At 36.5% G+C, this 12,381-nt stretch overlaps 1 protein-coding gene across 3 annotated transcripts in view; it reads right to left on the bottom strand.

Annotated features, from left to right (window-relative positions):
• The window catches only part of DACH2 (dachshund family transcription factor 2), a 257,656-nt gene that overhangs the window by 36,343 nt on the left and 208,932 nt on the right, over positions 1–12,381 (bottom strand). For all 3 annotated transcript variants that reach the window (XM_065729499.1, XM_065729498.1, XM_065729497.1), the window contains one exon: positions 11,429–11,509. In XM_065729499.1, coding sequence (XP_065585571.1) covers positions 11,429–11,509 — 81 coding nt within the window. The remainder of the gene's footprint in view (positions 1–11,428; positions 11,510–12,381) is intronic.

Below are 12,381 nucleotides of genomic sequence, written 5' to 3' on the forward strand. Positions count from 1 at the left end.
ACTGTGCTTTCAAAACATGTCTATGCCAACTGCAAAGCAGGAACACACTGTGTGCTGATCCTGAAGTGGCAGGAGGACGGGTCAGCATGATGCTCTTTATTTTTTTGGAGCCTCCCCTGTGCCACAGAAGACAAACGCTCATCCGGGGCAAGCAGTATTCAGGGTGGTCTTAAGCTACTAACAACCCTCCAGCTGTCCCTCTTTTTATCCAGAACTGACAGAATCAAGTTGCTGCACACACCTCTCATTCTCCAGTATTTCCTCAGCATCACAGCTGCCAAGATCGGAAGTGCTGAGAGCAATGGATGATTTTGTGTCACTGTGGAAATCCCTGACTCTTTGCAGGGCAGTGTGACACTGTCATCATAGGACTACTGCCATAAATATCTAAACTGGAGCTCAAAACATGGTTCATGGACTAAAACTAATTATTCACCAGTCCGAAAAATAAGATGCAGTTTATTTTATTTTATGGAGTTTAAAATCACAGTTTGAATCCGAGAATGTAAGATGTCACTGCAAGTGAGCACGATGGGATCTTCAGAAGAATGAGAAAAGAGCTAGGACTGGAGCGTGACCTACAGGATGCAGGGATTAGGGCACCAATTAACCAAATGCTGGTGAGGTCTCCTAACTGTGAATCCACATCAATACCTCTTTCTGATTTTTTATCTTTATCAATTGGCCCTTGAGGGGAAATCCTAAGTCATTGTTTGGTTACATCTTTCTTCTCTCTCCTACATCCAACATCTTGCAATTCTCACAAAATCTCTCTAAATCCAGGGGTAAAAAGGATGCCATTGAAGACTGCCTTACTACAGTCTGTGTTAGCACAGTTATATGAAATAATTGCACTTTGGGAGATTCTAGACAGTCAATTAACCCCCAATTCACAACTCAAGTGGCCGAGCAGACACTCAGTGAATAGAGGGTAGGGGTTCAATCCTCAATTAGGAAGAATATTTTTACTTAATAGTTTAATCTTGTGGTCAATTAAATCTCCTAGCGCTGTGTTAATTATTTTATGAATTCCAGGCAACTTCTAATTTAAAGGTTAGTTATGGTGTACTGCAACTGGACCAGAGTCCCCAACAAATTTTTCCAAGCTGAAAGCCTACTCCATCTTAAAGGGAAACCTATACTCTTTAATAAAAGAGTAAAATAATAAAAATAAAATAAAATAAAATAGAAAATAAATAGAATAAAAAAGACAAGTAAATATCTTTATAAAGTACTTTCCCAATTTGAGATAATTTAAACATCTCCTGTATTGCTACGTCAGAGATAAGACTGCAGTTATGTCTTAGATCATTTGATCTAAATTTACTGCTGGACCACATATTCATATCACTAGTTATATTTAGAATTTTTTCTAAACAGACCTTTATGGATTAATCTCATCTCCAATTGCTGAGGTTTTGTTTTTTTTTTCCTATATTGTTTGGCACAGCAGCCTGGAATAGCAGCTCAGTTTTCCATCTGTTAGACATATAGAGCCTATCAGTTTGTGAAGCACTTGCTTGGTATTCTTTTTGGTAGAATAAAGTCCTGGATTTCCTGGGGGAAGCAAAAGACATATGCTGATGCTCTATAGTTTCTGAGTTGCTGTGGAGATGGATTCTTCTTGGCCAGCTTTCTGTAGAGTAGGTGCTGGAATCATATAAAACACACACTTGCAAAAGAAAAAGAAAATGGTGAGTTCCCCGGCCAAACCAGTGATCTTTTTTCAACTAATTATTTTTCTTGCTCAAAATGAAGACAGTTTGTCTTTGAAAAGACTGTCTATCATTAAAAAAGAAAACTATTGAAAAGTTTTTGAAACAACTATAACAGATGTCATAGCAGTTGAAAGTACAATTAGAAAGCACAACGCCGCAGAAATAAAACTTCAAACAGAAACGGAAAGAGTTCTTTGTGCACATCAATAATTCAGAATGATTTAAGAACTGTTTTATAGATGCAAGTGGAGCTCTTTCTGTCTATATATAAATTGAATATGGTCTTCATAGGCAAACAAAAAGGGGATACAATCCTTTTAAATTATTTTTAGGATAATTGTTTCTGCAACAAACATCATTATTTATCAGTTTTGAAAAGAAGCCAACTGCTAACATTTGAAATGCACAAATCTTGGCACACTACACAGAAAATGGTAATCTCACCCCTTTTCAAAACCACTCTTGTATTTATTATCCACATTTGTCAAGTTCTTATCTCAAAGCCCATGCAGTGTTACCTATTTCTATCAGAAATCATTATATTTTATTTCTAATCACCTTCCCATAGCCAATTTGGTAACTCAGGAAAGGAGAAATTTATTGCCTCCAGATGCTGTTACTTCCCTGCTTACTTAATGTATTACTATAAATCGAAACAACAGACTGCAAGGCAAGGTTTTATATTTATTATTTTGCATTCCGGATTTCTTCTGTTAGAAACTTTCTCTTCAGATATCACTTTAGTTCTATATCCGTGCTGCAGCTGGCATGCACACACATGACATGATGCAGGGCAATAAGAGCAGAGACAGCCTGTGTGCCAGGAGCAGGTCAGCCACACCAGCCATCAGGCTCCCACTGAGTCCTACAGAACTGAGCTGCTGCTTCTGTAAAACCAGAACTCCAGACAGATTTGTATTATGTTTAACATGTGCTATAAAGGCAGTGATGTTTTACAAAATGCTAATCCTAAATTAGCGTGCAGAAAAATTATCTTGTATATTAGAGATAATTCACATAATTCTTATTGCAAATAAGACTATAATCTACAAGTGTCTAATTCCTTTCATGTTTTCATCAGCAGCAGTGCATATGTAGAAGTCAGTAATGAATTAGTTCCTGAAACAATAAAACTCCCTCTCAGCACCTCACTGAATAGGTTTCCAGAAGGATATCTTTTTTTTTTTTTTTTTAGATTATCAAGAAATTTCATACAAAGGAGTGAAGGAATTCAGGCACTATGAAACTGTTACTACTGTTATTGTTTTTGTTCTTTTAATTTTGAAATAACATTGAGCTTTCCTTAAAATATGCAGTTTAAAGAAAAATCAGTGAAAATACTCTTTTTCAAAGAGTAATTCCACAGTTCTCCTTTCCATCTTAATCCCTTCTGCCTGCAGTGCCCTAGGCTGTATGACAATAATGTCAAAAGTCAAACAGTAATGCTGATGACTCCTCCTTTAATATGTGAATTTTGACACACTTTTGCCTGGAGGGCACCCTCATTACAATCACTTTCTACATTTTAAAACCAGCAGAAAACAACACAATCGTAATAGATACACTCTGATCTCTTTACTAACAGCATCTAAAACACCTCCGAAGGTTACAGGTGTATTGCTTACACGCTGTTTTCTGCACAATTCATATTTTCTGATTTCTGTGAACAGACGTGTGTAAATAGACATATTCCATTTTCTGCTCCAGCTGAACCCCCCACCAGGGATGCTCCCACCTCCAATGTACTCTACATCAAAAAGGCATCTCCGACCACACCAGAAGAAGCACTCCACTCAACTGCCATTAAAAGCTAGAATGGCTGAACCAATGCTGAGCACAGGTGTGTCAGTGCAGCATCGATGAGATACCTAAAAGCATCAACAGCCTATCTCACAGCTCCATCTAGTCTTGAATTTTATTCCCAGGATGCTGCTATGAAACTTAACCTGGATCCTATTACACTGATTGTTTACTATCACGGTCTTCCACTCTACTAGGTAAAAAGCTTAATTTCCAAAGTATAGCTGATAATATTAAAAAGCAACTAATTGAGCTGTCCAGCAATGAATATATCTACATATAAACATATAAATAGATATCTAACAAAGGAAATAGTGTGGTAATGGTGCTCCCCACCCCAACAATCGAACATGAAATCTGATTTCCTTGAAATTACAGCCTGTTCTGGCTGTGGTCCAGACCTCCTCATGTTCTGCAGCCCCAGTGGCTTCTGAGTTCAACCTATGGGTCACATCAGCTCTGCAAACAAGGTATCAAGTAACTTCAACACAACACATGGAACATAATGAAGCACACACTTATTCCAGATTCATGACTCAAGAGGACAATCTCCTGTTTTCCATGCCCAATCTGTGGCTTGTTTACAAAATACTTATTACTTTTTACACCAACAGTAACTGTTCTAATGTGTCATGTACACAAATAATTTGTAGATGTACACAAACGTATGGTTTTATTGTCAGCTTTCTGACCATCAGAAGCCTCTGGGCAGCAAGTCCTCTTAATTGCCACTTGCATGCGACTGTTAGACAAAAGGCAGACACACTCCAAATTCATCTTAAGATACTCAAAAGAATGAATTAGAAAACAAACAAACCACCAAAAAAAAACAACCAACAAACCACAAAAAACAAAACCCCAAAATCCAAATACTTGAGAGTGCGACAGAAAACACCACTCAGATGTGAAGGTACAGCGTTTTTGGTCCATTCTTGCCCGAAACAAAAGCTCTGGAGCCAGGGCCACAGCTGTGACCGTGTCACTGCATTTCACCGATAGGTAACAGCCCTCTATAGCTAACATGACGAACCCTAAAACCTAGCTCACTATCAGTAACCCTCAGAAAATAAACCTATGGTTCATAAAGTGCAGATTTTATGAATATCCTGAAGGCCTTCTTCAGACACAAATACTGCAAATATTGCAAATAAAAAGCACATTTTGTTATTAATTTACATTTCTATCAGTTTACATGCTCAGGCTTGAATGAAATGCATGAAACATGCCAAAAACTTTTTTTTTGTAACAGGAATTTATACTAAAAGCAGCAATGCTGGCTTCTAAGCAGTTTCCTAGTGAGCAGGAGTGTTTGATCACAGTCTTTGCTGTCTGTGCTAGAAATGACATGATTTTCAGAAGCATGTACTGTTTGTACAAGCCAAATTTTCAAGCAGTGACAGTCTAATACTTAATGATGAATTCAACCTAAGAACCTATATGTACTGGGCACACAAATGCACAATCAGAGTTTCTCAGGAGCAGTGTGGTACCATGGCTGGCTCACAGCACAGGCAGGTGGAGGCTGAGCCTGCATCAGTGTCTTCCCTCAGATCCCAAGGATTGCTGTAATGTAAGAAAGTGTTTTGGCATATGCTTTCAGGACATATGCTATTCAGTTCTTACTCCTCTTAATGAGGATTGAAGGCAAACTTATTGAATAACTCACAGACATTACGAATGTCACCAACTGAAGTTCTGAGGTTAATAACTTTGCATCAGAGATATTATGATCCAGAGAATTCTAAGAGTCAGTTCTAACACACATGTTACCTCTAAGGGAGATTACTGGGCCTAACACAGAAGCCACTAGGTGCCATTCAGCAAATTTCTCCTTTCGTATCTGCTACAGCTCAATAAGATGGATGTATAGAAAACTCACTTCACAGTACTGGAGCAGAAGTGGAAGCGGAAAACTGTGAAGAGATAACTTTGTCTTTGGGGAGAAGCTACCTGTAAAAATGCCACATTATTCCATTCTTGTTTGCCCATTTTATTCCATAAGCTATATAAATCGCTTGCAAAAATTTGGTCCAAAGCCTTCTGAGTGAGAGAATTTCTGTCTTTCAGCATTTTCATCAGGACTCACTGTTTGCAATGTTTAGACTGTAATATACTAAAGCCATAGAAATCTAATAAATAAAACATATCAATAAATTATATATCAATGTAAGAAACTATCCTAGTCCTTATGCCAAGATAATTACGAAGCAGTTATTTTACCCCTCAGAAAGAAAATGGCATGGTTTAAAATAATTCTAAAATTCAAGTAAATTTGTTTACTTATGAGACTCAATATATACTCAGTGTGAAAGATCCAACCTCAGAATATTTCACTAGTTTCTCTTGCATAACTACTCACCCTTGTATTTATAAATACTTTAGCAATGGTTAAATGCAGTTGTAACAACATGAGCCTATATACTGAAAAAGTTAAAACTTTTATAATTTTCTATTCCCATATATTGTGAATTAAAGTACTAATAACAGTCTGGTTTAGTTTCCTGGTTTGGGTTTTTTTGTTTGTCTGGTTGTGGCTTTTTGACTGACTGATGGAAGATCCCATCTACTCTTAGGCCACTATTTTGTCAGTTGTCAGCTCATTTGCAGGTTAAATTTAACAACAAGAACTTGCAGAAAAAGCCCTCATCCAGAACAGAACTGAGTTTGTTACCCTTCAGAATTCTAAGAGGACAGAAAATATAAAAATATCTCTGAGTTTTCTACTGAATATCTGTGCAATACATGTCACTTGAGATGTTTGGAAGAAGAAACCCTTGTAACCTTTAAACTCATGTACTATTGCATCCTCTGCTTATCAAACCAAATAACTCCTGGGTCTCTCATATCACACTCAGACACCAAAAGGAACATGAAATCACTTCTAATTTGGGAAGTTTTCCATGTATCTCAAGAGAAGATATGTGAGCGCATTCCTAAGGAAAACTGCTTATTTGTCATTGTATCTTTAACATGTAAGTACCGGAATGTCAAAGAAACAGCATGGTGAACATTTGAAGTGTTGGCACCTCTCATACACTTTCTATACACGATTCATGTTACAGCTTCATAATCTTAGTTCCTTTTCTTATTCCTTGCACCCTCCATCTGGATGCTTTCACATTAATAGTCAGAAAAGTCCTTTCTCTAGAGGACACCCCCCACTTGGGCCTGTTGCTGTTTCAGGTGCTGTGCACCTGCACTTTCTCCTCTCCTCACATAGTGAGTAACCTAGTCCTTTGGCAATGATTAATTTAAACAGCATAAAACCCCTTTTTCACTAATGAAATACAATAAATAGATAGAGTTATTCTTTCATTACTGTAATCTATGGCCATCTGAAAATATTTCACTCAGCTGACAGAAATGATGCAAAATTCCCATTTCCCTGAAGAAATAAATGGGAAGGTGTTCTTCAAAAAAAAAAAAAAAGAAAAAAGAGAAAAAAAATAAAGAAAGAACAAAGAATATCTGCCAGATGCAGCTTTGGAGACTACCATCTACCAGAAATCTGAGACAGTCATGGGATGCAGAACTGTGTTTCAAGAATGCAGACAACCAGGCTAAAAGGAGGCAGTACAGACTCTGAGCAGCTCTGAGAGATTCAGAGCAGATCACTTTTTCAGCAAATACACCTTCATTTCTGCTGAAAGAGCACCTGAACGGTGGGTAGGTCTGAAGAAACCAGTCATTCGCAGAATCTTCCTATGACTTTTTACTCTGGCTTACTCTGGGAGGGTGCAACTCCAGCTCCCTGAACATGCACGTTAAAGCATGCCGTGGTTCTCTGGGGCCTGCTTGCCCCCAGCTGAGATCAGAGCAGGGGGGCAGGGCTGGCATGTACCCACATCTCATCAGGTTCAGGCACACCACTGCCCTGGGAGGCACAGCATTTGCACAGCCCATGGGTAGTACCTCTCCTGCCTAGAACTATAACCAGTGCTATGGGCTGGGGGAGCTATCACCCAAAATACCAGACTGCAGCCAAACTGCTGGGGTTGTGTCTTTTATTATTCCATCCTATATGAAGAGTTAGAAATATTTTCTGTCATACAGTCACATGGAATAATTGTACCTGCAATTAAATCCTACTGGCAGGTATGGTCAAGTTCTTTTCTGGCTCATTTAACCTTCCTAATGCCAGACTTCATATGGAAGTTCCTATAAAGCCTATATAATACTGTGTCAGATACAATCCTTTCCCATATAATAGAGATTTTTTTTTTTAGGATAAATACTGAAGCAGGCAAATTTAAAATTGAATTACTGTGAGACAGGTAAAATGCTACTGCTTAAAAACAGAAATAGCAAGTAAGCAAGATCAGAAAGAAATAGTGTTTATGTTTCTGTAACACTTGGGGCTATGTTCTGTGGGGAATTTTCTGTTTCCTTTCATTAGCAATTTCAAAATGCAGTACACATTATTTTTCACATGGTTTTCACTCCTACCCTGACATGGATGCACAGGAAGAATGCTTGTGCAGACCTACAAATATGTTTGATTTAGCTGTCTTCTAATATTAAGCCTGACCATGCTTCCTGAGAAGACATTGAAAGGATGCGGAGTCACTGATTTAACAGCACTGCTTCTTCAACAAGCTTAAAGACATGGTCTGCAACCCACCTCTAACCCTGCTGACATGAGACAGCCTTTAATTCCGTAAATTCTGTCCCACCAACACACAGGGCAGCTCAACATAACTGGAACCATTTCACATTAACTGTTTTGTCAAGAAGAACTTCATATTCTCTTCAGCCCTGATTACCTTGAAATTAGTTTGATGAGAACAAATTGATGTATTTTTGTCGGGTGCTGAGAACACTTTCAATGGCATAAGGAAAACAGAATTGTGTGTCCTGAGGAATATCACAGCAGTGCTTACAATAATCATAGTAAGTTTTACAGTTTTTTTTTTATGCTAAGCTTTCATATGAGTAATACTACTGCTAAATTTTAGTTACTTAATTTTCATTTGTTGCTATCTTAATTGTTACAAACTGCTCAGACATGCAGTTCTAACAAGGTGTGTAACAAAAACATGCTTAATATATGCCTTCAATAATTTCTTTGTTGTTTGAAAACTTTTAACTTACAGCAAAGCTGGCATTTTATGGCTTGCAGAGCTATAAATCATTTTTAAAATCATGATGATATTACTCAAAGCAGATGTGAAAACATATGTTTGCCACGGTTGTATAAACTGCTTACTTGTCATGCTTAATAAATGTTGATACTTTTATTTTAACTACATTCCTTCTTAATAACTTTGCAAATCTTTTCCACAGTAAATATACTTAGCCTTACTGAAAGCAACGGCAGGTTTTGAAAAATAAAGTTAGTATACAAATTACATATGTATTTTTCACTGAGCAATCCAGCACACATCACACTCTTCAGTGACTGTCCACATCTCAATATGAAAATTGTTCAACGCATTTTAGGCGCACCAGAGCCCAAAACAATTATGCAGAGGAGAATAATACTACCACTAGGAACAAAGTATATACTGGAGTGGTAAAAATCTTTGAGGAATAGTAACACTTATATGGGGTGACAGGCTGGGGGCCCTCAGAAGCAACATATAGACCCTAGCTAACTGGTACAGTCCACCATTACAGGGTGCTCACATTTCTACAAAACAGAGATTCCTAAAGGAGACACAATACAGGCCCACCACAATACTTACTGTGAAACTCCATGATTCTATAAAATCCCCTTCAAGTTGTTGGATGTACACATAAATTTTGACATTTGTCCCTTGATACGTCAAAAGGTTTCAGTTCTGGAGCCATGGGATTACATGAAAATTGCATCTGCACATCTCAAAAAACCAAGTAATTTCTAGTATTCAGAGAACAAACTTGATCTGTGCAGGTCAAGTACAAAACTAAACATTTGATTCTATCTTTAAAATGATAACTCTGGTTTCTTATTATTTTGAAGCACTTAAAATGTTTTAGCTGACAAAGGACAATCTCTGAATGCTGTGTTTCATTCTAAAAATCATGCAAGTGCAAGTCAAAGTAACAAATGCATGAAAACGTTTACCACAACATGTTCAACACTGCACAAGACCAGATATGAACAACCCCACACTACGTTAATCTTAAGGTGACTGGATGGTACATAAAATGTTGCTGTTAGATGTTTGTTGTGATTGCAAGGAATGCTCAGTGTATCACTGGAACCTAGGAACTGGTGTCATGGGTGCTGGGGTTTAAGTAATCTTCACCCTTTAGGATTTATGCGTTGTCTTTTTGATTCTTAAACTGTACTTTCCGTCATCTGTTCTGAGTGACAGACCTGCTACTACTAGTAAGTACACAACCTGCATCTTTAAACCCCATGGGATACTGAATTGCTTCACTGAAAAATAATTAAAGATGTTGCAAAAAACCACACACTGCTTAAAAAATTAAAATCAACTATACTCTCAGTTTTAGACTAAATATTAATCTATGTAAATGTTACAAAATTTTTAATTGCTGTGTTTTGTTTTGTTTTAGTTTCAGGTAGAAAGCTGTAGTTGATAGCTCTTTACCCTCTGGTGGTGGTCTGTAAACACCAAAGTCAAGAGGGAAGGTTTTAAGCAAAAAGTTCTATCCAGAAGATTATCTCAAAATGGCACATGAGGAAAGTGATCAAATGCCCAGAGAATCCAGTGTACAAAAAATAGCTTCTGCTTTCCAGAATGGAGTAAGAAAACATGAGGTTTTAAACAATTCCTCCTCATGACTGGATCAGTCACAGATGTCTACAGAGCAGAGCCCATCTTACAGTAAGGTGATGTCACTTTCATGAGTCTACTCAAATCACTGTGTAGAACTCTGGAATCGGAGCACGTGGAGCCTTCAAGTTATTATTTATTTTCTTTTAACTCTAGTAGCTCATAAAATTGCCAGTACCTATCATTTTACTCTGAAAATAAATTAATTAATTTCATAGTGCAATCATTTACAGAAATCTAAGATTTATGAGTTTGTCTTAGTTTACTAAATAACCTAAAATCAGCTCAATCAGAATATAAATCCATCTGAGTTTGCATTTTTGATAAAATGTTTGTATTTACAGAACACTTACAACTACATTTAGCCTACAGTGTCTCCTTTTTGGGACACTTCTCTTTTCCTTCCTCCTTAAAACCTTAGTATCTCCCTATTCCTCCATTTTGTAGCACCTTTTCTAGAGTTCACACTTACCTTCATCTTCCTTTAGTTTCTTCATCTATACATTGCCTTTTTTTGCAGGTACTCATTTTGTATGGCATCTGAATGTAGTGTCAGATTAAATTTTCCTTAGCAATATGACTGTTTTGTTGTTGTTTTTTTTTTTTATTTACAAGAAACAAAATGCCACCTTCCTCCTCCATGTACAGCAGCAGATTTCACATCTCTTTGCAACTGTGCCCCAGGACTTAAATGCATACATCAACAACGTATTCATTTTCTCCAGCTTCCACCAATCAGTGCAGAGGAGAGGAGGCACTTCCCTGCCTACAGGACAAATACTATATGCCAAACATCACCTCTTCCCTTTCCTGCCTTATATGAGATCAGGTAGAATTATTACACAGAAAAATGGCTTATTTCTCTTTACTAACATTAGAGTTGCATGCCTGCACACCTACTGGAGGAAGAGAAACAATATCACGTGACTAATCAAATATTTGCTAGGAATTTCATAAATAATTAAGAAAGGCAAAATATTACTCCCATATGATATAAATGGAGGGAAGCAAAGACCTGATTGTTTACTCTTCCTAAGAAGGTGATCTAAATTCAGTGGATACATTAGTCATTGCAATTAGGCACTTAGGATTATTAGATTTAAAGTATTATGTAGAATACTAAAAAAGAGAATAAAACATTTAAGTGTAATTAAATGCCTGAGATAGAAAGAAGTGGAATTATACCTTTCTCCTTTTGCATTTTTTTTAGGCTTGTCCCAGTCTCTTGATCAATGAGTTCTCCTTCTCTGCTGTTGGTCAACATAGCTAAGAAAATGAGAGAGCAAAGCTATATAATGCTGTCATTAAAAATATGTCAAAAGATGAAAAAAGTAAATTATACTTTTTTGCTTGATATTTTGATATTTTAACATTTATTTATACAAGTTCTAAAGCAACTGACCACTTCTGTTGTTCATAAAGCTCCTAATTCAGGAATTACAACAAAGCAGAATATGTAGCTGAAGCAAATTTGCTCAACTTTATTAAAAAAAGATACCAAGACAGAATTAAAAATACTGAGAATTATCTGATTTCATACAAAATGTTCAAATAAAAGGTTTAGAAAAGTACTTCACAGAAATTGTTTTGGGGAAAAATGCATTTAGTAAAGCAAAACTTAAGTTTTTGTAATTATCTGTAAAGCAACAAGCTAAATAAAAAAACCATAGATGCATAGGCAGTAACCCAAACCAACAGATGAAAGTGAAGAAAAAACATACTGTTAGAAAAAATCTTAATATCTTCAAAATCAGTGAGACATGTTAAGTTTATGATTATAGGATTTTCTTTGTTTCCTTCTAGGCAATTAACCAATTACAGAATTTAATATCATTTCTGTAATAAGAGTTGTGAAAAACCTGACAAAATTGTAAACTATATATTTTGAAGTTATTTAACATATATAATGTTGTATGTATTGTTGTAATTGCAAGTATTAGAGTTCCATATAGGGAAATGCTTGGTTCAAAATAAATAAAATCAAAAGCTTTGTTAAAAAAACTTCCACTACTATTTCTGGAGCTCAGAGGATAGCATTGTGTGCTGTTACTATTAATAAAACAGGTTACAGTAGCTTTTAAAAGCTACAATAAGGGAAAAAAAAACCCTTTTTGTTGTTACTAAGGGAAGCCCTATTT

Source organism: Cyrtonyx montezumae, unplaced genomic scaffold (genome assembly GCF_038088225.1).
Source record: "Cyrtonyx montezumae isolate F1298 unplaced genomic scaffold, pur_monq_1.0 scaffold_11, whole genome shotgun sequence".
Taxonomy (NCBI): domain Eukaryota; kingdom Metazoa; phylum Chordata; class Aves; order Galliformes; family Odontophoridae; genus Cyrtonyx; species Cyrtonyx montezumae.